The sequence below is a fragment of the Bos indicus x Bos taurus genome, chromosome X (genome assembly GCF_003369695.1).
Source record: "Bos indicus x Bos taurus breed Angus x Brahman F1 hybrid chromosome X, Bos_hybrid_MaternalHap_v2.0, whole genome shotgun sequence".
Taxonomy (NCBI): domain Eukaryota; kingdom Metazoa; phylum Chordata; class Mammalia; order Artiodactyla; family Bovidae; genus Bos; species Bos indicus x Bos taurus.
The window spans coordinates 18,111,839-18,138,657 of record NC_040105.1 but is presented as its reverse complement, the minus strand read 5'-3'; the positions used below and the strand labels follow the sequence as shown (position 1 = coordinate 18,138,657).

General features: G+C 34.8%; 1 protein-coding gene across 6 annotated transcripts in view; it reads left to right on the top strand.

Moving 5' to 3' along the window:
• RPS6KA3 (ribosomal protein S6 kinase A3) overlaps positions 1 to 26,819 on the top strand; it is a 111,561-nt gene that overhangs the window by 72,103 nt on the left and 12,639 nt on the right. For all 6 annotated transcript variants that reach the window (XM_027535117.1, XM_027535112.1, XM_027535114.1 and 3 more), the window contains 13 exons: positions 3,903 to 3,983; positions 4,705 to 4,784; positions 5,384 to 5,490; positions 8,120 to 8,157; positions 8,389 to 8,531; positions 8,708 to 8,778; positions 15,902 to 15,990; positions 16,176 to 16,240; positions 16,321 to 16,423; positions 18,864 to 18,988; positions 20,960 to 21,085; positions 23,079 to 23,168; positions 25,316 to 25,474. In XM_027535117.1, the coding sequence (XP_027390918.1) occupies positions 3,903 to 3,983; positions 4,705 to 4,784; positions 5,384 to 5,490; positions 8,120 to 8,157; positions 8,389 to 8,531; positions 8,708 to 8,778; positions 15,902 to 15,990; positions 16,176 to 16,240; positions 16,321 to 16,423; positions 18,864 to 18,988; positions 20,960 to 21,085; positions 23,079 to 23,168; positions 25,316 to 25,474 (1,277 nt within the window). The remainder of the gene's footprint in view (positions 1 to 3,902; positions 3,984 to 4,704; positions 4,785 to 5,383; positions 5,491 to 8,119; positions 8,158 to 8,388; positions 8,532 to 8,707; positions 8,779 to 15,901; positions 15,991 to 16,175; positions 16,241 to 16,320; positions 16,424 to 18,863; positions 18,989 to 20,959; positions 21,086 to 23,078; positions 23,169 to 25,315; positions 25,475 to 26,819) is intronic.

Below are 26,819 nucleotides of genomic sequence, written 5' to 3'. Positions count from 1 at the left end.
TGCTTTTCCTCTTTAGAAGTCTTTATAATCAATCTACTCTTTATCCCTGGTGTTCTTGTATTTCTTTAGTGTGGGTTTTTAAAATTCATTGTACCAGAAATGGGGTGGTCTCTTTCAATCCAGAAACTCATTTCTTCAGTTCTGGGAAAGTATTTTGTCAAATTTCTTCTCCATTTTACAACTTCTACTCTTTGGATATGTTGAACCTCTGGGTTTATTGATTAATTTTTATTTTTTTCCTGTTTTCTAGGAAATGTTATCAACTATCTTCCAACCCTCTATTGACTTTTTGTTTCTACCATTATTTTTAACTTCCTAGATTTTTCCTTGTTCTCTAATTATTTCATTTTTAAAAACTTTTTATTATGGAGAGTGTCAAACATCTACAGAAAGAAACAGAAAAATATAGAGAACCCCCATATACTCTTCTTTTTCCTTCAGTATTTCTCAACTCATGATCAGTCTTTTTTATCTGTGTTCTTCCCCTTCCCTTGTTTTGATATTTGAAGCAGTTTTCAGACATTGTATAATTTCTTGCATAAATGTTTTGGTGTGTATCTCCAGAAGATCAAGACTCTTTAAAGAAGTAATATAATTCTGTGATTATATCTGAAAAAACCTTACTGTACAGATGTCTGATAACTGTTCAGATTTCCAGTTGTCCCTATTGTTAGAATTCATTTTTCTTTCTACAGTTTGTTTGAATCAGGATCTATACTTTTCTGTTAATTTTGGTAGCTATTTTTCATGTTTAGAGTCTTTTCTTAAATTCTTGGGAATTCTTTGCTTTCTTTTGTCAAATTTGTCAAAGTGAAGTACCAAAAAGCTAGTTGGAAGGGATTTTGTGGCAAGAATTTTCTGAATTCTCATTGGCTTCTTTTCCTTAAGCTTAGATTTTAGCTTTCTCTGATCTGCTGTGTGAGTTACCACTTAGTCAGTTTCTGCTACTGTGTCTTCTATTTTTTGTCCTTGTGAGTTTATGTGTAATTTTCCCCTTATTGTAATTTCATTAGGATTTTTGAAAGAAAGTAGAAAGTAAAACATTAATGTTTAATTAGAAGTCTCTTTCCATTTTGAAGTTTCTATTAATACAATGAATGGGGTCAAAAAGAAGTCAATAGTATTAGGTTGAGTTTATAGGGACTCTTGTCCTAATAATCTGTGGGCCTAAAAGGTTTTGTAAACTATTTCTTAAAGCATTTGTTTAATATGTAATTCTAGACACACAAACAGCATTTCTTCTTATTCGTTCTCATGTTCAAGTCAAGTCGAGTTTAAAATCTAATAACTAGTATGTAATACAAATTATTCCTGAGGAATGTAGTTGCTTTGCCAACATGAGTCAGTATTAACAACTTCTATTTCAGGATTTAGAGTTTAACTAATATAAAATTAGTGGTTCTTCTGAACCACTAATATCCTAATCAAAATTCTTGATCGTAAGATGATTTATATTTGTCACTAGGTCTTTATATACATAAAAGAAACCAGATTGGAACTATCGTATAGACCTGTCTCCAACAAAAGGAAGGAATTCTTTAGTGAGTGAATCTTACTGTTCATTTTGAACTAAACAAGGTCTCATCAATGTTGCTTATAAGGAAACTATCTGACAAGATAATCATATTAAAAAGAAAACTATCTGGTTCCAGCCTCTTATTTTATACAGAAGGAGGTAGAAAGTCCCTGAACAAAGGATTTTACCAGGGTAACTCATCTAGTTATTAGCATGGCCACTAAACTATAGCTCTTAACTCCCAAGTAATTTTTTTATAGCAGTAGAATAACAGAAGAGTGATAAACAGTAAATATAATGATAGGTATTTTTGCTGCTTACTGAGCAGAGGAGTGATTTTTAAATAATAAGCTTTGTATAATTACTGAAAGAGATAGAAATTTGGAATCTAGCTTTAAAGTAACCAGAATATAATCCAAGATTCTATGAGTAGTAATGGAAAAAAGGGCAGTTTTGGGCTAGAGTAGAATAGAATTGTTAGCAGACCTAGGTGATTCACATAAATAGTAGAAAGGGCCTGTTGGACATGAGGCACCAGAGTAGCAGTGATAGGACAAAATAACAAAATCAGAGATTGATAACTGAATTTGATATATCAACAAAGCAAGTCAGGTAAAAAACTGTATTGATATCAAAGCAATTGATTCCTTTTCTAGTTTTGCATATTTTCAGTCACTGGCACCAAAATCTCCCATTTGGAGGTAGAAAACTGGTACAATGGCAAATGTAGGATTTTTTTTTAAGCTTTGTTTATTTTTTCCAGAGGGCTTATATCTGAGTTTTAAATATCAGTAGTCACCTTTAATTGACAAGGAAACCAACACTCTGTTCCCACCCCTGTGCCCCCAAAAGACTCTTCCATTCTTTCTATTTAATCTTTGGCATAACCATGCAGTCTCTTTGGCCTGAAAAATAGAAGTTATGTGTGATTTGTCCTTATTACACAAAAGAAAAAAAAACTTTAATGAATGATTATTTTCAGCTCTTAAATCCATTCAGCTACCAACAGAGTAGTTATCAGATGATTAATCATCAGTTTACTTGTCTCATTCCCACCAGATTATGAGCTTCTTGGAGATTATTTTATTTGTATCTCACAGTGCCTGGCACACAGAAGTTTGCTCAGGAAATGTTTTGTTGGTAAAAGAGATCTTTGCCCACATACAGGGTCAAATGTAAATTCATCCCGGCATTCCAAATTGTCAGGAATCTGAATCCTCCCTACTTCACATCCTCCCCCACATTCCCCTTCCTTCCCCCCACCTCACCCCCACCTACCCCACCTACCCCGAAACAGTTTCAACACTGATTAGATTCCTTCTTGTGCATCATGCATGCCTCCATGTCCTTGCTTGCACTGGTACTCTATACCTGGACTTTTCTTCTCTGTGTCCAATCCTTCTTGCCCATCTAAATTCTACTGTGAGAGTCCTAAACACCTCTTCACTCTAGCCTTCCTGTGCAAGTAAAACTCATCTTTCTCTTTTCTGAATTCTTGTACTTATTCCTGGTGGTAATGCATCATTTATTGCTTTATCATATTCATGGTACTATAACTTTATCATATATACATGGTGCTATAATTGAATATCTCTTATATCAGGCTCTGGGATGTACAAACCTTATCTCAAATGGTCACACAGCCCCCAAAGATACAGTGGTGTTAGCCCCATTTTATAGATGAAAGGTAATAGAGGCACAGAGAGTTTAAGTAACTTGCTCTAGATTACACAGATCGGTATCCAGATTTTTCTAATTCCAAAAATCTTTACTCTTTTAGCTGCACCACAGTATCTCGTCTCAGTATCTCTATTCTCCTGCCTCCCTCAAAATAGACTTTTTGGGGTATATCTGTCCTTCACTTTGTCTGCCACATATTTTAGATGCTTAATGAATGTTTGTTGAATTGAGTTGATATGGTTGGTAGGGAGGGGTGTTTAAACCTATTTCATATTTTTGTGTTTTAATATTTCATTAACATGCCATTTTTTTAAAGTTGCTTTTTTGGCCAATTTTCATAACTTTGATGAAATGAACATTTCAGGAAATGTTTTGTTGGTAAAAGAGATCTTTGCCCACATACAGGGTCAAATGTAAATAATGTTAAAGCCACATCTAATATGTTCTCTATTTTTTTAATGTAGAACACAGGTTTTATAAATATATCCAATTTTTTCTGGTAATATAATTTAGTTAAAAAAATTAGTTAATGTTGAAAATTTAAGAGTAATAAATAGTTTTATTTATAATAATTTTATTTCTATGTGAATTCATACTTTCATACGTATAAGCAAAATTTTATTTAATGTAGTCACCAAAGAGATTTTATTTCAAAGATTGTCTCTGGAAGCTATTGCAGTATAGCCATATGTACAATATTTTATAGTTCGAGACCGTGTTCGGACAAAAATGGAGCGTGATATCTTGGTAGAAGTTAACCATCCTTTTATCGTCAAGTTGCATTATGGTAAGTTATGAACAACCTCCTACTTCATCCTTTAACCTCATTCTCCCACTGCCTGATTACATGCAGATATACAAATGTATCTAAATATTTACTTGTATATATTCATATATGTCTCGTAGATACATCTAGTAAGTCATGGAAATGGAACCATTACTTCTTAGATAAATTTTAAAAGCTTTTGTTGCATTTAGCTTCATGTTTCTTTTAAACATTATAGTTTCTGAGTAATAGCCATAGGAATGGGTAATAATAATCATTTTAAAGTTAAATGTGCCAATATTTTAGCCTAACTTAAAAGCAAGAAAAATCCCTAATATAGACATCCTGATGTTCTTATGTGTAATTAAAGCTAACCAGTCCACATTTTTTTTGTAGTTAAGTGACATGGTTTTTGTATTTTGTTTCATGGTTAAGTAAGTCTTTTCTGTTAGGAATTTTTCTTACTGACCACATGTTTTAGAACTATTGTATTCTTGAAAGACTATTGCCTGAATAAAATCTAACAAATGTTCTAGTGGTTCCATAATAAGAAACACTGCATTTAACATTTCTACATGAAAACGAAGAGGAATTGGTGATTAACTTGTAAATAAAAATTAGTTTAGATATATGATATAGTCATTAATTGCTAAAATAGTATTTATTTGTGAATGAGTTGACCTAATGTAAGCCCCCAAAATTAAACTGTGAATTAAATGGAAATTTTTATTTCTTCTTTCAGCTTTTCAAACTGAAGGGAAGTTGTATCTTATATTGGACTTTCTCAGGGGAGGAGATTTGTTTACACGCTTATCCAAAGAGGTATATAATTAATCTCTATTTTAAATCTATTTATATGCATCCTGTTTTAAGTAAAGCTTTGTTATGTTTCAATATTATGCTTATCATATTTTCTCAAGTGGCACACGATTCTTACATTGAAGAATCAGAACCAAAAAGAGTTATTTTACTAACTTTTGAATTTATTCTGAAGGTAGATTTTTAAATTGATAAACTGTCTTTTGTCCTGCTTCTTTTAGTTTTAGGTTTTTCAGAAGCAATAATATATCAACAAATATCCTTGAACAATCAGTAGTGGAAATTCAGCATGCATTGTAAAAATCATTTTTCATTTCTGAAGATTTTATTATGGTGGGGCAACAGTGGCACAATCTGAATATAGTTGTTATTTAACAAAATGTAAAATTATTTCCCACACAGTACGTATTTAGCATTTAGTAAGTCATTAATTGGCTGATGTAATCATCTTTGCAAATATCTTCCATAAGTGAATTGTACAGGAAACTACATCTAATAGCATATTTATACCTTTTAATATTTAAACTGTAGAGTGGAACTTTAAATAAAAATAGCAAACACTGAAAGAAAATAAAGACAGAAAAATTATTATTTTATTTTAGGTGATGTTCACAGAAGAAGATGTCAAATTCTACTTGGCTGAACTTGCACTTGCTTTAGACCATCTACACAGCCTGGGAATAATCTATAGAGACTTAAAACCAGAAAAGTAAGGAATCATGCTGCTAAGTTTAATACAATGTAATGTAATTATTTAAGCAGTAAAACAAAGAAATGTTTGAACTACCACAAACATTGAGTTAGAGTGCCTGTGCTTCACATTTCTGCTAACCCTCTGTATTCTCATACTTTTACATTTCTGTTAATCAAAATATCTGTTCACGTTATCTTGTTTTCATTTACATTCAAATCTATGCTCATAGATTTATTGGCAATTTGTCTTTTTCTGTGATTTTTCTGTTCATTGCCTTTGCTAGTTTTTCTTTTGGAGCATTATTTTTTTCTCATTGATTTGTAAGAGACCATTCTTTATAAGCTAAGATTTTACCATTTGACATTATTATAGATATGCTTTTCTAGTTTATTTAAAATTTTTATATTATTTTAACCTGCACAAGTATTTTTTTCTCAGGTCTACTAATCTTTTGAGATCTCTTCTATGGCTTCTATTCTTAGGAGCCATAATTCTCTAACCTGGCTAAATTCATGATCAGATTTTTTTTTTCTTCTAATTTCATGGTTTCTTTTTTTTTTTTTTTTTTACTTTAACTCCATCTAGAAAATTTTTGGTATGAGGGATGTCATGGAGCTAATTGTTTCCTCCAAATACCATTTATTGAAAATTTTCTTCTCGACATGATTTCAAATTTTTAGTGTGAGTTGAGCAAATTTTGCATTACTTTTATAGTACTGGTTACCAAGAAACTAATATTTAAAAATTGCACACAGTTCTGTGCTTTAATTTGTCAGTGTTCACTGTCTACCACTTTGAGCAAGAGAGGGTTTTTTTCATCCTTTTTTTTAAAAGGATATAAACAAGAACCTTGTTCTATCAAGAATTTTTAAAAATAGTTTTATTGAGATATAGTCCACATACTCCAGTGTACATGGCAGCATTATTTACACTTGCCAAGATAATGGAAGAAACCTAACCGTCCACCAATAGATGAATGGATAAAAAAGATGTGTGTATTTCTCAGCCATAAAAAAACAAAATTTTGCCGTTTGCAGCAGTGTGGATGGACTTGGAGGCAAGTCCCTATGATGAAAAGGATGTCTTTTTAGAGTGTTACTTCTAGAAGGTCTTGCAAGTCTTCATAGAACCATTAGGTTGAGGCATAGACTTGTATTACTGTGTTGTTGAAAGGTTTGCCTTGAAAACGAACCAAGATCACTCTGTCATTTTTGAAATTGCACCCAAGTACTACATTTCAGACTTTTATTGACTGACTATGAGGGCTACTCCATTTCTGCTAAGGGATTCTTGCCCACAGTAGTAGATATTAATGGTCATCTGAATTAAAATCACCCACTGCCATCCATTTTAGCTCACTGATTCCTAATATGTCAGTGTTCACTCTTGCCATCTCCTGCTTGACCACATCCAATTTACCTTGATTCTTGGACCTAACATTCCAGTTTTCTATGCAGTATTGTTCTTTACAGCATCAGACTACTTTCACCACCTGACACATCACGACTGAGCATTGTTTCCACTTTGCTCCAACCTCTTCATTCTTTCTGGAGCTATTTTTCCGCTTCCTCCATAGCGTGTTGGACACCTACTGACCTGGGCACTGACCTTTCAGTGTCATATTATATTGCCTTTTCATACTGTCCATGATTCTTGAGGCAAGAATACTGGAGTGGTTTGCCATTCCCTTCTCCAGTGGACCACATTTTGTCAGAACTCTCTACCATGACCTGTCTGTCCTGAGTGGCCCTTCATGGCATGGCTCATAACTTCATTGAGATCCATGTGATTTTTTTGGTTAGCTTTCTGTTCTTTATCATAACCCATACCTAAGAGCACAATAAATATTCTTTATTTTTCCTTCTAAATTGTTTTCTAAAATCACAGATTTGATTATCTCTGCCTTCCTTGCTTGTAAATCTTTTATGATCTCCATTGCCCTTGAGAAGAACTCCAGAGTCTTTGGCATGCTGTATTGGCCCTTTACAGACTGGTCTCATTCATGCAATGTACATTTCTTATCTGTGCTCTGCCAGACACTGAACTACAAGATGAATAAGGTCAAAGTCTCAAGGAGCTCTCAGTTTACTGAAAAAGAAAACACTGGGTAATACCAATATACACAATAAAAGGATGAATCAAAGAAAAGCAAGGAGTGTGAGGAAGGTGTGTTGAAGAGAAGAGGATTGTGTAAGTTGTGTCAGAAAATAAACTAGGAAGGAATGACTAAGTCAGATGCCTTTTAAAAGACCAAGAAAGTGACAGCTCTAACACATTTGGCTTAAATTTCTAGACCCTTTGTCTGTTGTTCAAGCACTAGGGAGTTTAGTTAGGCTACCTGTGTAGAAAGGCACTAGAAAGAGCAACTTACAGGAATAGGTTTTAGTTCCTTTCCTCATAGTTCTCAAGTGTCCCTGTCTCTTTAATACAAGTTTATATCACTTTGCCTTTGGGATTTGTTATATGTGTGTGTCCAGAAGAATAGTTTTTCTCCTCTTTTACCTTTGCCTTCTTATTCACATTCTAAAGCAATGTTTTGGAATGACTGTAGTGGTCTGATGCTTAACAAAGTAATTTCAGTTTTAGCTTCTAAAAATCTCTCTTTAGTGGTTTGAAAAGATTTTCTGACTTTGTTGTCTTTCAGCATTCTTCTTGATGAAGAAGGTCATATCAAGTTAACAGGTAAAAATCCTCATTTTGTTAAAATAGTCTCTCCTGCTCTATATAATTTCCTTTAAGGTTGATCATGATATAAATATTAAGTAACATATTGTGTTAAAAACCTGAATTAGAATTTTTAAGTAATTAATGTAAATATTAGAACTATTAATGTAAACTTTGGAAGTCAACGTTTGAACTTTGTATGTACAAATTATTGTAGGGTATTTATGAAATTGGTATTTATTTTCTCAGACTTTGGCCTAAGTAAAGAGTCTATTGACCATGAAAAGAAAGCATATTCTTTTTGTGGAACTGTGGAATACATGGCTCCAGAAGTAGTTAATCGTCGAGGTCATACTCAGAGTGCAGACTGGTGGTCTTTTGGTGTGTTGATGGTAAGGTTTGAGGTTTTTTTGTATTTTTTTGAAAAGTTCAGTAGTGACTATAGTAAAAATATGTCACTTATTTTATTCTATAGCAATTTTAGAAGATTTGATTGTCATTAAAACGATGCTTTTTGTCTTTTTGATAAAATTTTATACTTACTAATACCTCTTATTTTTCTTTGTAGTTTGAGATGCTCACTGGTACACTACCTTTCCAAGGAAAAGATCGAAAAGAAACAATGACTATGATTCTTAAGTAAGTATGCCTTGAGTGCGTGTGTTTTGATGAGATTTAAAAATCAGTGCTTCACACTAAAAAATGAGATTTTAGAGTGTTAGATATAGTATAATAAATAAGAAATTCCTTGATATGATATTCATATTATGTGGTTGAAATATGAACAAACCCATATAATTATCTTCATGCTAATACTGAAAGCTTTACCTTTGAGATTTGGAATATGACAAATATGCCCATTATTCTACTTCTGTTCACATTGTTCTGAAGGTACTAGCAAGTACAGTAAGGCAACCAAAAGAAGTGCAGTTTAAGATTTAGAAAGAAGAAATAAAATTGTCATTGAGAATTCCCTGCCTGTCTAGTGGTTAGAACTTCAGACTTCCACTGCCAGGGGCCCAGGTTTGATCCCTGGTCAGGGAACTAAGATTCTACAAGCCATATAACATGGCATGGCCAAAAAAAAGAAAAAATGTCCTTTAGTTAAAATGATTGTGTCCATAGAAAATGCAAATCTTGATATAAATCCTTGGTATTAATAAGAGCTTGATAGAGTTGCTGGATAAAGGGTCAATAAATAAAATCTATTTCATGATTGAATACTAGCAACAGAAAATGTAATTTTTAAAAAAAGATTCTGTTTATGATAGTATAAAAAAATCAAACCTAGAAATAAATCTAGAAATTATGTAAGAACTCAGTGCAGAGAACTTGAAAAATGTATCAAGGTACTTCTTGCACATTGAGAAACCAGTACTCAGATAGTCATAGCAACATTACTTATAATAACCAAAAGTTAGAAATTAGATTGTTAACAGAAGAATGGACTAATAAATTATGGTAAATTCATACAATGGACTACAACAGGGATTGACTATAAATATTTTAGACTTTGTAGGCCACACACAGTCTCTATCAGATATTTGTATTGTTTATTCTTTCTTTCTAACACTTTTAAAATGTAAAAACCATTTGTAGTTCAAAAGCCATACAAAAATAGGCTGAAGTCTTTTGCCCATGGGTGTAGTGTGCCATACAGGAAAGAAAATTAACAAACCACGGTTATATACAACTTGGGTAACCTCACAAGAATGTTGAGCAAAAGCAATTCAGATACAAAAAATGAATACTACATAGGTGGTTCTATTTATAAAGTTTTAAAAGCAGACAAACTAAAACATAGTTCTTAGGGTCCATATTTAGATGGCAAAAGCCTGTGGCAGAATAAGGAAAGTAGTTACATTGGATGAGTGGTTCTGGAAATCTTATATTTCTTGGTCAGATGACTGTTCACTTTGTGGTCAGTCATTGAGCTGTGTACTTTGGTTTGGGGTTTTTGTTTTGTTTTGTTTTTTTGCACTTTTATGTTATCCTTCATAATAAAAAAAACGTTAAAAAGTATTTGCTATGTAAACAAATGTTCACTGAACCTTCATCACTCTTATCTACTCTGGCCCCTCCTTTCAATTAATACTCACACTCTAGTGTTGAAAAAAATCAAACCATTTCTTTGACTTGGCCTTTTTTTCAAGGTTCTACTGCATCTTTCTGCATTCTTTTGATACTATGGCTCTTTAAAGAATAGTCTGTGCTTTTTGTTACCTTTTTGGCTGCTTTTATCATAACCATAGCCTGTTTGTTGCTCACTTCTACCACCCTGTTGAAACGTCTCTCACTATAGTCACCGGTAATTTCTTGGTTGCTCAAATTAGTGACAGATTGTTTGAAAGGTGACTCTGTATCATTTGTCCCCACAGCTCATTCAACAGATGATTGAGGTCTTGCTATATGTATGTACTTAGGATGCAGTGTGAACAAGACTGACAGAATCTTCTGTCGTCTCACAGAGTTTGCGTTCTAGTGGGGGAAACTAAGGAATTACTCTAAACAAACAAATACAATAATTCACTATAGTAATAGGAGCAGTGGGGATAGTAAGCCAGGGTATTCTTGAAGTTGAGGGCAGGAGTCGTTTTAGGTGGGACAGTTAAGGAAGGCCTTTTTGAGGAATATTTGACCCTGCTGGCCTCCTCCTCCCCACTTAATTTTTCCTACTTTTTATCTGTTGCTCCCACCTCTCTAACCATTCCTGTTTTAGTCTCTTTTACTTGACTATTCCTTCTCTGTCTGCCTTTCTCTTTATAAAATCTCTTATGAAAAATTTCCAGCGTAAGTTTGCAAAAATAGATTACAGTGAACATACATATACCAATCAAGAGTCATCAAGATTTTGCTGCATTTGCTTTGTCTAGTCTTTTCTTTTTTTTCTTCTTTCCTAAGATATTTCAAGCATTCCAGGCATGTCATTTCTTAGCTGCTTCAATTTGCATGGTAATAGTCATCTAATATCAATCCTTAACCAGATCTTTCAGGTTTTCTCCAAAACTGTGTCCCAGATCAAGTTTGACATTTCCTTTGGTTATATTTCTTAAGCTTCTGTTTATTTAGAACAGTGTACTCCTGTTTTTCCCCTGCCATTTACTTGTAGAAATTAAGTCACTTTTATATCATTTCACTTTCTAAATTTATCTTGTGAAAAGATAAGACCACTTTTCAGTATCTGAAACAAAAAGTATAAAGGTGGTTCTGTTGCTTACGATAGTAAGGGAAAGCGATGGTGGTTCAGCCACATCTCTCCAAGCATAGTAGACCACTGTTCTTGTATAGGGTTTGGAGGAAAGGTGGAGTTCAAGAACTGGCAGGTTTTCAGGGCCTTAAGTGAGTTGACATCATCTGTAAGAGTGTAGTTACTTGGGTGGGACTGTTGGTACTCAGGTCCGGTTATTGGAGTTAGTTCATTCTTGTTTGGCTAATTTTCACAGATGAACAGCAGTTATTGAATGGTCGGTTTGCAAGAACAAAAAGGAAAGGCTGTTCACCTAGGCAGATCGTCTTTGATCAATTGACTGGTTCTGGTGACTTGTTACCATGGTTATATAACAATTAGTCTTTTCCCAGGAATGTAGATGTTTCTTAAATTCTCCTTGTGGTATTTTTTCACTTATTCCTTTATCCCATTTTTGGTTAAACTTTTTTGCAAGATTATTTCCATAGCTTGTGCTTTTGCACCCTGTTACATCACATCAGGAGACTTACAACACTGTGTTGCACCACTATATGTGATGAATTCTTGTGATTATAGCTGATCCCTCCATTGTTAAGTTCCCTGTCAGGCTTTCATCTAATAGTTCCATCCATTGATAATCATTACTTGAAACAGTTTTTTATTAGGGACTTTAAATGGTGTATTTTCTGTTATTTTTTCATTTATTAGCTGGTGTTTTCCAAAATGATAAACTTTTCTTCATCAGCTGGGTTTATTTAGTTATCTTGAAATTAGACTCAAACAAATGCAAAATAAATATTTGATTCTTTTCTTAATTATTTCCAGTTGTCAGAGCCCTTAGTTACTTCCACTGGGAGTGATGTCCAATGTGAGTTGGGTTTTTATGTTACTTTTGACTTTTTAAATTTTTCTTTTTTTGAAAAAAACTATAACAAGCTCATGGGATTTAATAATCTGTTTGATTCAGCCAGTTGCAGTCATTACTTTTAATGCCCAAATTGTTCTTTTCCTGACCACCTTTTAAATGTTCTCATTCCCCAGGGTTCCATCTCTGATGTGCTTTTCTTCCCCCCTGTACTCACTTTCCTGAATATCAATCTTTCCAATAACTATTAAATATTTTAATTACTCCCAAGTCACTCTTTCTTAATTTACCAGACACCAAACCTATATTTCCATTTACTCACCTGCATGTCTCACCCAAAACAAACAACATGCATGACTTAACACTTTTAAGCTAAATTTATCTTTGTTTGCTGTTCTTTTCCTATTCTTGTATTCCCAATTAGCAGCATTTCCATGCACCCTATTTCCCAAGCCAGAAACCTAGAAATCATTCTTAATTTCTTCCTGTTGCATTCACAGGTATTCACTAAATTCACTCTCAGAAATATTTCACTTTCCCAGCCTTTCCTCTGTATTGTACTGCTTATAGCTCTCAGATCTCCTACCCATGGTGATCTCCTACCCACACTATAGGGTCAAGCTTCTAAGTAGAAAGCCCACTGCCCACCACCTTTTACCACTCAAGATCATTCTGTACTTCCCTTGGCATTGCCTTCTTGAAAATAAGTATGGTCTGTTAGTCCACTGTTTAAAGATCTCTACTATATTCATGTTATCCAGTACGGTGGTGTTTCCCCTTGTTTCTGTTGTTTAACATAACCCTAATTATAGAAGATGTTAATAGGTATTGTCTGAAAAAGAGATGCTAAAAACGTTTAGAAAAATACTGATTTCTTAACTCAAGTTTATCAACCTTTAATATACAACATATTTTTATTTTATGTCTCCATCATGGGGTATAATAGATGAGATTCCACAAGCTCATTGGATCATGAAATATTTTGTTGTTATTGCTTAGTGTCTAGGGAAATTAATGTTATTTGGTAAAGTATTGAAGGAATACTGACCAAATGAATAGATTCTCAACCTTTAATTGCACTTAAGGCCTCTTATAATCTCCCATATTAAAATAAATATCCCCTATGGTTCCCTTGAGCTTCCCTGGTGGCTTAGTGGTAAAGAATCCACCTACCAAACAGGAGACATGGGTTCGATACTTGAGTCGGGAAGATCCTCTGGAGAAAGAAATGGCAACCCACTCTTCCCAGGCAACCCATGCCTGGGAAGTCCTAGTGGAGCCTGGCGGGCTACAGTCCGTGGGTCACAGAAGGGTTGGACATAACTGAGAGACTGAGCATGCACACATGTTCCCTTAGCGCTCTTCACATATGCCCTTCTGGATTTGTCTCTTAATGTACAAGAGTTACCTATACCCATCTTCATCACTCACCACTGGGGGCTGTCTTTATGTGTATGCTCAGCTCTAAGCAGTGTCTAGCACATAGTAGCTTCAATAACAACTCACTGAATAATAAATGGATCTATTCCTGAAATAGAAATTTCTCTACTAGCCATTTTGTCCATCTCTGTTATTATTTTCATACTTACAGGATCATTGGTTTCCTTAATTTGTAGGTTGAGAAAAAGAATAAAATTATATATTAGAGCTGAAACAGACCTTCAAGCTTATCCAAGCCAGTGGTTTTCAGACTGTACCACAGACATCTTAGATGTTCCACAGACCCCTTTGCCACCAGCTCCTCTTCCTTTCAGGGCTGTTAAAGGGAATGGAAGGAAAAAATAGGTATATGGAAACACATGTTCTCTTAACAGTTTTAAATGTTGGATTTCTTAAATTCCTTTTGAGAAAGGGTTCCAAGTCTACCATTTGGCAGCCATTAATCTAACATCCATATCCCCTTGCTTATGAAGAAGTGGTAACAGGCTCAGGGGGATTGGCTTTCCCAAAGTCACAGAGATCTTAGTAATAGATCCAGATGCCCTTACTTTTACAGTAGTGCTTCTTTAAAAAATTCTGAAAAATGAAAAAATTCATTACAAGACTTTGGGCTAACATTCTATTATGTGTTCACACAAAAACCTTGACCAAAATGTTCATAGCAGCTTTATTCATGATACCCCAAACTGGACACAATCTAGGATGTCCTTTAACAGGTAAATAGACAAACTGTGGCATGTCCTTGTCATGGAATACTGCTTGGCAATAAAAAGGAATGAACTATTAATACAACAGCTTGGATGAATCTCAAGGAAATTATGCTGCATGAAAAAAGTTACATACTATATGGTTCCATTTTACATGGCATTCTTTTTTTTTTAACTTTCTTAAAATGATGAATTTGTAGAAATGGAGGATACATTATGGTTTCCAGAGTTTAGGAATCAGGGAAGGAGGGAGGCGGGTAGGATTATAAAGGAGCCACTTGAAGGATCCTGGTTGTTCAGTACCTTTGCTCTGGTGGTGGCTATAGGAGCTTAGAAATGTGATAAAATGGTATAGAACTTCAACTCACACCTGTAAGAATGGCTGTCATCAAAAAGCCTGCAGATAACACATACTGGATGGGACTTCTCTGGTGGCCCAGTGGTTAAGACTTCACACTTTCATTGCCGGGGGCCCAAGTTCAATCCCTGGTCAGGGAACTAAGATTTCACAAGCCACGCAAAGCAACCAAATAAAAATGTGTTGGAGAGTATGTTGAGAAAGAGGAACCCTTATACACTCTTAGTGGGAACATAAATAAATTAGTGCAGCCACTATGGAAACAGTAGGAAGGTTCTCCAAAAAACTAAAATTAGAACTACCATATGATCCAGAAGTTCCACTCCTTGGCATATATCTGGAAAAAATGAAAACAATAATTCAAAAAGATATATGCACTCCAATGTTCATAGCAGCACTGTTTACAATAGCCAAGACATGGAAGCAACCCAGATCCCCAGATGATTGGATTAAGGAGATTTGGTGCACGTGTGCATGCGCACACACAAACACAAACACACACACAAAATGGTTAGCCATAAAATAGAATGTTTCTGCCATTTACAGCAACATGGATATACCTTGAGGGCGTTGTGCTAAGTGAGACAGAGAGAGAGGCAAATACTGTATGATGTCATTTATATGTGGAATCAAAAAATAATGCAAATGAATGTATATGTAAAACAGAAACAGGTTCACAGACATAGAAAACACACAGTTACCAAAGAGATGAAGCAGGAGGGACAAATTAGGGGTATGGGATTAACAGATACAAACCAGTATGTATAAAATAGATAAGCAACAAGGATGTACTATATAGCACAGGAAATTATGGCCATTATCTCATAATAACTGAAAGTGGAATATAGTCTGCAGAAATACTGAATCACTATGCTGTACACCTAAAAATAATATAAGGTAAATCAATTCCAGTTTTTAAAATGACATAGAACTAAACACACAGACAAATAAGTGCAATAGAAATTGGAGACATCTGAATCAGATCAGTGGATTCTATCGATATCAATGTTCTGGTTGAGATACCGCAGTATAGTTTTATAAGATGCTACTGTTGGGGGAAATTGGGTAAATGACACATAGGATCTCTCCGTATTACATCTTACAACAGAGAATCCACAATTATCTTACAATTAAAAGTTCATTTTAAAAATAAAATACAGATACCTGCAAAAAATAAAATGTTATTGTATGGATTTATTATTTAGAGCCAAACTTGGGATGCCACAGTTTTTGAGCCCAGAAGCCCAGAGTCTTTTACGAATGCTTTTCAAACGAAATCCTGCAAACAGATTAGGTAAAGTTCTTAATTTGTTTCTTTTTTGTGTTTGGTGATATTTGTTTTCTGGGGGGTGGATGGATATTTGTGTTGTGGAATTATGAAGTACTAGGGCAGGTGTTAAAAGTGAAGACTAAATAAGCATTGTATATCTATCCTTGAAATAAAATTGCCATTAATCAAAGCTAATTAATTTTTGATAGGTGCAGGACCAGATGGAGTTGAAGAAATTAAAAGACATTCATTTTTCTCAACTATAGACTGGAATGTAAGTATCCAATGAAAACTTGCTTGAAATATTTTTTTTAATAATTAACACATGACTAAGGCTCTCTTTTTCCCTACCAGAAACTGTATAGAAGAGAAATTCATCCACCTTTTAAACCTGCAACTGGCAGGCCTGAAGATACTTTCTATTTTGATCCTGAGTTTACTGCAAAAACTCCCAAAGGTAAGGAGAAAATGTGAAAACCCAAATATAAGACAGTCTATATATTTTTTCTTGTTCAATCAGAAAAGCTTATCTAATATAAATCTTTATGCTGTCCTCATTTCTCCGCTTCATACAATATCCCTGCTGCAATAAGTAGATCATTAGTAAATCCTTTATAGCATGTTATAGAAATTAAGGTCCTTGTTAAATCTTTTAGCAAATTATGTTGTGCCTTAAACTGATTTGAAAACATTATTTGGTTGTGCATTTATTTACTTGTGGCTATGTTCACATGAAGTACTCCAGCATAAATAGTGTTTGTGGAAATACTTCTAAAGTTCAAATCCCAAACATAGCTTAAACTTTATGTGAGATGTGATAACTTCAAAATGATTCATATCCTGTATTAGGATATCCTAAAATTACTGTTGTAACTGTTACAGAGAAGTGATCTTTTAAATGGTAAGCTATATTTCATTAATTTATATGTGCATTATACATAATGGTGTATTTTGCACTTTAATATTCTCTTATTTAGGTGTATCAAATCCCAGGTTTATCACTGACAAGTAAATAAATAGAAAATGTACTTGTGTGTACCATTTAAATCTGGATATAAAGCTTTACAGCCAAAAAGCCTGACAGCCTATAATATTAGCATTGAAGGGTGTTTATTTTTATAAGGCAGTCTTAGAAATTTGGATTAATACACAAATAGAATTTTATCAAATGCATAGGCAATGATATGCATAGAATTGATGATACATGGAAGTATTTTACTTTGCTTTCTTAATACAAGTTATTTTGATAGGGGGAAAATCTTAGAATAGAGCAGTTCTATCTTATGTTCTGCCCAGATAGGTTTTCTTAGCAGGTGTCTTCGGTATAATGGAGCTTCCCTGGTAGCTCAGTTGGTAAAGAATCTGCCTACAATGCAGGAGACCCCAGTTCGATTCCTCGGTTGGGAAGATCCCCTGGAGAAGGGATAGGCTACCCACTCCAGTATTCTTGGGCTTCCCTGGTGGTTTAGCTGGTAAAGAATCCTCCTACCTGGGTTTGATGCCTGGGTTGGGAAAATCCCCTGGAGAAGGGAAAGGCTATCCACTCCAGTATTCTGGCCTGGAGAATTCCATGGACTGTATAGTCCATGGCGTCACAAAGAGTTGGACACAACTGAGCGACTTTCACTTTCAGTATAATACTGCCACGTTAATGTAAAATTCACTAAATATATAGTGCTGAGGATATCAAGCTAATATTAAAAAGAATTATATGTGGAGTTGATGTTTAAGTAGATTTATTTGTTTTTTGCTTGCCTATAGCCTTTAGAGTATGTTTATAAATATTAGTATGCCTAGTTGGGTTTTTATATTTATGAATAACACATTTATTATGCTTTTATTATTTCTTTTTATAGTGAACATTAGCTGTATTGTGAAAGTATTTTTCTGTTTTGTTAATGCCAATAGATTCCACAGAGACAGTTTGAATAAGTATACATGTAAATGTTGTAAAATATATTTTAAGGACTGCATACCATGATTGTCCTAGGAGATATATATATATAATTTATATATATACATTTGATATTTTATATATTTAGTAACTTTAACTGGAGTTTAGATTTCTAGATTCTGCCTTTATGTCTTGAGACTACTGAACTAAATTTGTTTCTCCTAAATTATCTGTAGATGAACCTTGTATCTCCCTCTAACCAGTAGCCATAGCATTGTTAGGTTATTATTTAGAGTTGGACTGTCCAATATGGGCTTCCCTGATGGCTCAGAGTGTAAAGCATCTGCCTGCAATGCAGGAGACCTGGGTTCGATCCCTGGATGGGGAAGATCCCCTGGAGAAGGAAATGGCAATCCACTCCAGTTTTCTTGCCTGGACAATCCCACTGACAGAGGAGCCTGGTAGGCTACAGTCCACGGGGTTGCAAAGAGTTGGACATGACTGAGCGAGTGACTTGACTTCACTCACTGTCACTCACTCATCTAATATGGTAGCCAGTAGCAATATGTGGCTATTTAAATTGATTAAAATTAAAAACTTTGCTTCTTAGTCACACTAACCACATCTCGAATTCTCAGTAGCTCCATGTGGCTAGAGGCTACCATATTGGGCAGCACAGATAAAGAAAATTTTCATCACTGCAGGAAATTCTTTGGGACAGTGCTAATATAGAATAACCGTAACCCAGTAATTCATTCATTTAGTATATTCTTCAAATGAATTAGCTATTTTCTGGGCTCTAAGGGACTAGGATGTCCGAGTTGTGATGGCAGTAAGCCATCAGGACAGTTCTGATACAGTGCCTCACTGAGTTATCCTGAAAGCACTGAATACCTGAGAAGTAGAATTCCAGAATAAGTGAGAAAGGTCATAATGTGGACAGTTCTTCCCTTAATTACCTTTCAAAGCAGTTGCCTTCATAGTAATTTATTATTATTTTCAGATTCACCTGGCATTCCACCTAGTGCTAATGCACATCAGCTTTTTCGAGGGTTTAGTTTTGTTGCTATTACCTCAGATGATGAAAGCCAAGCTATGCAGACAGTTGGTGTGCATTCAATTGTTCAGGTGAGTGAATGTCTAAGTAATTTTAAATTTGAAATGTTGTAAGATATAGTTCATTGTGTGAATAATTATGTTAGATTTGATCTGCTGACTTTAAGTGAGCAGCTTAAAATGCATTATATATCATTGACCCTTAGAAATTTCTTTCTTATGCCTTTGAAAAGGTTGCATGTGCCAAAATCCTGGATACCTATATGACTTGAAAGTGGAATTCTAAGAGAGTTTAGATCAATATTACCCTCTTGTCTCTCTTGTCTCCTGTGCCTCAGAATGTTTATCAGGCCTAGTTTGTTTCATCTTCTGTCTCTATTAGATCAGATATGATGAGCTGAGGTCTCCTGTTTCACTGATGTTTTATAACAGGGGTCAGCAGACTTTTTCTATAAGGAATAGATGATAAATATTTGAGGATTTGTAGGCTATATGGATCTCTATTGCAACTACTTAACTCTGCCATTGTAGCACAAAAGCAGCCATAGGCATAAATGAATCAACATGGCTGTGTGCCAATAAAACTATATTTAGAAAAACTGGCATTAAACCAGATTTAGGCCAGAGGCCATAGTTTGCCAGCCTCTGGCATAGAAATAGATAAGAAATAAAAATGAACTTAAATTTTAAGTTTTCCAGGTTTATGTCTTTATGCTTTTGGAGCCTGCATTGTCATTAGGAAAAAATGCCTGTGGATACTGCCTTAGGGTGCCCCCTACTTCCCTTTTCCCCTCTGTTGATCAGTGCAGGAGAAAAAGAAGTTACAGAAGCAGGTTTCTGAGTGACTCTGTGTGTGTGTGTGTGTGTGTGTGTGTGTGTGTGTGTGTGTGTGTGTAACAGGAAACTGCACTACTAAATTAAATATTATTAGAGGAACACAAGTAGTACAAACCATTAGATTTTATTTCTTCCCATCCTAGTATCATTGAGAGATAAATTTAATTCATCTTCCTAATCATAGAGGGAACTAGATACATCTTTTGAAACATTGAGCTGTTTTTAGGGTATAAATAGTGCTTCAATTTGCCTGATGATTAAATTGCTTTTGCACTTAAGTTTTTTTTTTACAAGTCAGTCCTCTTGCTTTCCACTTTCTAGAAAATCAATTTAAACACTGGGTGTTTTTTTTTTTTTTTTTTAACAAAGTTCATGTTTAAATAGTCTGTCCCTTTTACTATGACAGGCATGTGATGTATGGCAAGTTTCTAAGTCAAAACTTCTGTACCTAACAGAAATCATAAACATTTTTTCTGTAGAATTCAAGTTTTAACCTATAGGCATGCTGAGGGGTGTCTTCAATACTATAGGCAAGAGCAGAACAACTCCCCTCAGTCTGTTTGTAGAACTAGTAATTTGCCGTTCATCATCCTACACCTTGTTACTAGTCCTCAAGCCATTAGCAGCTTCTCTAAACAGAGTTGTAATGAAGCTATGACTTGAGGGTAGAGAAAGGAGGGCATGGCTAGTGATAGTCCAAAGTGACAATAAAATAGGTATCACCTTCAGATACATTATTTTCTATAATCCTTACCTTCTGAGAATACACAAGTTCAAGGGTACATGGCCTACAAGTGGTGCATCTAAGACAAGAATCCAGATGTTCTAATTCTGAATCTTTCTAATCTTTTCTTCTATACCAGAGGTTTCAAACATCTCCCCATTTGCTTCAAAGACTTGTAGCCGTTTGGATAGTAGAATGGGGAATGATCACAGGCAAGGCTGTCAAAAACCACGTAGCTCCATGTTTTTTGTTCTGCATATTCAGTTTTCTCTTTTTAACATAAGCTTTTTAAAAAGGAGTATTTCTTGCTGTACATTTTATCATAGACACTTCTGAAATACAAAGTTGTAGAAGAATGAGTGCAGTTAAGATTCACTCTTAATTTTACTAAATTCATTTACAGTACATGCTGATGTTTCCGTATTACATAATGTACCAAAGTCATTACAGAGCTCTTTATCAACTTATAATTGTGTTTGTAGCAGTTGCACAGGAACAGTATCCAGTTTACTGATGGGTATGAAGTAAAAGAAGATATTGGAGTTGGCTCCTACTCTGTTTGCAAGAGATGTATACATAAAGCCACAAACATGGAGTTTGCAGTGAAGGTAAGTGTTTTTAGATTTAAAATGCAATTCTAATACTTAAAAGTAAGAAAAAGATCTGAAGGGATGTACATTAAGGTATGAATAGTGGTAGAAATGTGATGTTTTTATTTTATTTTGCTTTCTGTGCTTTTAAATTTTCCACAATGCACATGTATTGCTTCTGTAATAATAGTGTTATTTAAGAAATAAAAAATAAATAAAATGCAACTCTAACAGTTCTTATTCATACATGCTAGTACCAGTTAAAAATTACACTCTCCTTTGCTAAGTGTGTCCTCTTGTTATAAAAAAGTAAGGTAATTTAAATGTCTAACTAATGATCTTCAGGATCTTAATCTGGAACCATAAGATTCCCCTGTACGCTCGAAAGATAAGGCAGCATACATACAGTTTGAGGAAGGCGGTACCAGTTTTCACCTGACCTGGTTTTTAGTATCATGCCTTTTATTCTCAGAAGTCCCCATTTATAGTCAAGCCTTCAGGGAGTTCCTCGAAATTTTATGCTGGATTTTGTATGTGTACATTTTTATGGCAAAAATATTAATACATCCTTCACATTTAAAAGGATCTGTGAACCAATAAAAGAATAAGAACAAGTGTCATAAAATATATCATCATTAGCTGTTTTAATTTAGTTAAGTGTCCTAAGACAATAAGGAATTTCTTAGCCAAAAAATAAGACACATGCCTCTATGAGAAAGTTTGAATCCAAACCGGACTTCCCCAGTGGTCCAGTGGTTAAGATTCTGCCCTTCCACTACCAAGGGCACAGGTTCAATCCCTGGTCAGGGAACTAAGATCCTGCAAGCTGCATGGTGTGATCAAATGAATAAATAAAGTAAATTTTAAAAATTAAAAAATAAAGCCTCCCAATGTGTTCTGGTTTTCACAAGACTAGTGCAAAATCATTTCCTTTGAGTTGGCATGTCTTTTCCCTGTATCTTTCCTCTTTATCATCCATTTGCCTGATTTCAGACTATCATTTGCAGTTGCTCACAGTGGACACTTGTATGTTTGTCTTCCCCATTCTCCAAATAAAGAACTGTTTTCACAACTGAGTCCATTTCAGATAGCGGGTTTAGCTATATTGAGAGTTACAAGCTCTTTCCTAGGATGATGGAGCATTTGGGTATTTATTACATATATTAATTACTAAGCTATTTTAAAACAAAAAGTATGAAGATCACAAAATTTGTTTTAGACTACCTTTTGGATGAAATAAAAGCAAAACTTGTTGCCTTTTAAAAAATAGAATATTCCTTTAACAGATTAAAACATTTAGAGGAATATTCTTAAGAAGCAGCTGACATAAAAGGGTTGGAAAGCTAAATTAGTATTTTAAAGGGCTTTATTATAATAATTAAAGTTAATTCTAGCCAAGTAGAATTTCTAGGTATGGTATTCTGCTTAGCTCTCTGCCTAGCTTCAAAAATAAGCTTGTTCTACTTAACTGTTAATTAATTTTTTATAAGTAGCTTACAGCTAATGGGATATTCCATTGAATCATTTTATATAAAAAAGTAAAGGTAATCCATTAACTGTATTGAATTACAATAAACAAACTCTGGTGGTGGTTTTAAAGATACGTCTTGCTCTTCTTAATTATCTATATTGATAGAGGTTAGAAGTTAACTCAGTTTCCAAAGGTCTTAAGACATTTAAAAACGGAAGAAAGTTATGTTAACTGTGTTCTTGGTACCTTTTCTTGAGGCTTTTGAGCTTTTGTTAAATCCTAAACTTGTTACAAACTTAAACTAGACAGACCTGATGTGAATGTGACTCAGGGCATAGAGTTTATGGCCTTACCATCTATATCAAGACTGGCATTCAAATTTTGACTAGACAATCTGGCCAGGTACTTGAGTAAAAATCGTTGGTAAGTGGCTTATAAATACAATGTTTACACAAAATAACACCTAAGTCTGTAGCTATAAATACTTAAAGTTTATACTGTATAGTTCATGAAATTTTATGATAAATATTTGCCTTTTAGATTATTGATAAAAGCAAGAGAGACCCTACAGAAGAAATTGAAATTCTTCTTCGTTATGGACAGCATCCAAACATTATTACTCTAAAGGATGTAAGTAGATTGTTTAACATAGATCATTTGAATCAGTTGTCTGACTCACATTTGGAATCATGTGTTAGACAAAGGACTCAATATAGTGAGCAAAAAAAATAGAGGACAACATACATAATTCAAGTTACAGAAAAAAATCATGTATATAGTTAATTTTTCTGCCTTTAAGAAGAAAAGTACTAATGATATTATTGCTCTTAATATCAGTATTTATTGGAACACTTAGGTATTAATTATATTCAGGTTGAACTAGGTCAGGTTCCGGTTGTGTGTGTGTGTGTGTGTTAGTCACTTGGTCTTGTCTGACTCTTTGCGACCCCATGGACTACAGCTTGCCGGGCTCCCCTGTCCATGGAATTCTCCAGGCAAGATTACTGGAGTGAGTTGCCATTTCCTTCTCCAGAAGATCTTCCCAACCCAGAGATCAAACCCAGGTCTTCCTCATTGTGGGCAGATTTTTTACCATCTGAGCCATAGGGGAGGCTCCATAGGCTCCCCAAACTGTCTTCCATAGTAGTGCCAGAGGGAGCTACCACTTCTATGGAAGTAACCACGTTACTTTCCTGCCTGTAGTTCAGGCTGCCCATCACCTCTGGTCCCTGCCTTCCTCCGTCTGTAGTTTTCACACTTCCTCACATACCCTGTGCTCCAGCCATGCTCAAGTATGTACATTTTTGTGTGTGTGTTTTCTTCTACTGCTCTTTCTTTTATGTGATTCCCTCTGTTGGGAATACCGTTTCCCTTCTTTGCCTGGCTAATTACCACAATCTAAGACTTAGCTAAGGCATTACGTCCTTCAGGCTTCATATTCTGCCCACCACCACCCCCAAAACAAGTGAAGTTTCCCTTCCTGCTACCATTGGCTTTTGTGATAACAGAGATGTTGACAAAGGGTGCAAACTCCCCAGGCAGCATTAAGTCCTGTCTTGTTGATCGTGCTCATATGGGCTTAGAGGCCATGTCTGGGTGTTAGAGACCAGAAATGTCATGTAGCCAACTCAGCCAGAGGACTCCTAAGGTACCTTTCACCTCTGAGGTTTTGTGAATTCCAGCGTTTATCCTTCCTAACTGAAACTCCAGTTTCCTCAGAATAATGTATCACTGTTCCTTGTTAGAGGAGGTTAATATAATCCATTAAAATGTGAAGCTGTTTCACTTAAGTGACTCTTTAATTAATATAACCTCCAAGAATCCAACCAATACATTAAAAAGGAAATGTAGAAAATATTGAATAGTTAATCTCAGTCTTGCCTGGGGAATTCCCTAAGCTATTGCTATTTTTTATATCTTTGCTCCTTCATGTCAAATTCCAAAGTCTCTAAAATGATCCCCACTTTTGTTACAGCATCGCCAACATTTTTTAAAACTCATTTCTATGTCTGTTTCTCCTTACTAGAATAAAAACTTTGAGGGCAGGTACCTTGTTTTCTCCATATTCGGGGCCCCAGTACATGGTATCTTTTAGGGAGCTAAACAGAGCTGTGCAGTAACTCTATGAGAAGAGGGGAATAAAAAGGCCTGAAGTTTAAGGAGAGGGTTATTTCAGTTTGGGCTTGCCTAGAGTATAAATCCAAAATTACACTGAGCTTGCTTTTTCTACATTAGAAGTGAATTGGTATGCTTCTGTATGGTTGAATGGAATTTCTCTTTGCTACTTAATCTTCCTACTTAATTCTTGCCACAGCTTGTCCTTCAATTTAATCAAAATCAGAATAATTCACTATACTGTGCAAATAAATATAGAAGTTCTGCAGTTGTAGAAGTTCCAGGAAAGTCTCAATCACATGTTTTTGTAGCAGTCCCTCTCATCATTAGTAGGTAGAAAGATCAAGAGGAACACACCCTAAGAGCAGAAGTTCAGTGCCCCTTCACATTCCACACCCATAGCTATTTTGATAGCCTTGAGTTAAGTTTTACGGAAGGAAATCAGAGGGTTTTATTTCTGACATTGTCTCATCAATTCCTATTTTAAAGTTTTTATGTGTATAAAATTGTTTACAAATTTTATATCCTTCATTGGTTATGATAAGTAAAATTTTCCTTGAATATAAATTGAGTTTTAATTTCTCTTTACTATGTTAAACTTCATGCTGGGCACATTTAAAGCTTCACATAACTTTTTGCATTTTTGGTGTTGAATTTTACAGGTATATGATGATGGAAAATATGTGTATGTAGTGACAGAACTTATGAAAGGGGGTGAATTGCTGGATAAAATTCTTAGGCAGAAATTTTTCTCTGAGCGAGAGGCCAGTGCTGTCCTGTTTACTATTACCAAAACTGTTGAATATCTTCATGCACAAGGGGTAAGTATTTTTAACATTTTATTAACTTAATGTATATAAAACACCTTATGAAATTTGGTATAAAATACAAATTCCTTTTTTCTTTTTCACTCTTAGTATTTAAGCTGAAATTACAAAGGTAGAAGTTAGTTTATGCATGTAAAGAAAAATAACTATATTACGTTAATTATGCTGCTGTTTTTCCACTATGCAGATTTCTCCCATTGAGCCTGAAGTTCTTCTTTGAAATTTTAGCTTGTTTATAAACATTAAATTCTTACACTTCCCAAGAAGTACGTGAGATTTTGTGACCTAGAAAACAGCACCACTTTTGCTAGGCCACTGCATACTCTTGAGAATTGGGCCCATTTAGAGTTTAGACAAGAACCAGAGTTGTATTCACTTATAAAAGGAAATCCTTCAAACAGACTAGGCCAAAGAGCCACCTGCATTCTGACTGGTGGGTGCTTTCCTCCTTTATTCCTGCCTACAGATTTTTAGTAAATGGACCAAAAAAGAAAACCATTTTTTTTTAAGAAGTGAGTCTGGGAGGGAAGAGGAACAAGAGAGAGGTGGGGAGCGGGGAGAGGAAGGAAAGAAGAATAGCAGAGGAGCAAAGAGGAATGGGAGGCAAGAAAAGAATAACAGACCTCTTCCTAAGGAGTTTATTTTCAGTACATTATTCTTGTTTTCTTTGTCTTTGCCCCTAGAAGCTAACAAGTGAAAAGTGTTCATTTAATTCTAGAGCTTCTTCACTTGTAGCTGCTCAAGATTTGCCTATTACTGTGACTGGAAACTAATAGAACTCAGTTTTCACTGAAGAATTTGTGACTTTGCAGTCATCTAACTTTTCTATGTTCTTTTCTTAGTGCCTCAGCAGTAATTAGTTATTAAAATAATAACTGGTCTGGAGAAGTAAAGTTCTGGATGTTAGGATGTGAAACTGAGGTTACTGATTAGAACATAAACTAAGAATTGAGTGATGGAAGAAACACATAGGTCTAATAAGTAATAAGGGGCATCAGAGAGACTTAAGATAAAAGAAGTATCCCAGTAGGTGATTAAAGGGAGAAAGTAATTCAGAACTCTAAAGGAATGGTATCTTTCTGTGTGTGTGCCATTGTTGCTTGGATATCACATAGGCAGGACTTAGGTAAATCTGGGTTTTTGTTTCCTTTTTACACTTAAACCCCATGCCTGTTCCGTTGAGCCTGTCCACACATTTATTATATTTATCCACTGTACACACCATTCCCTCTACTTAGAATGACTACCCCCACTTCTCTGGCTTCTACATTCAGTTCTTCAGATCTTAAGTCAGTTGTTACCTCCTCTAGAGACCCTTCCTGACCCTCCCGAGTTGTGC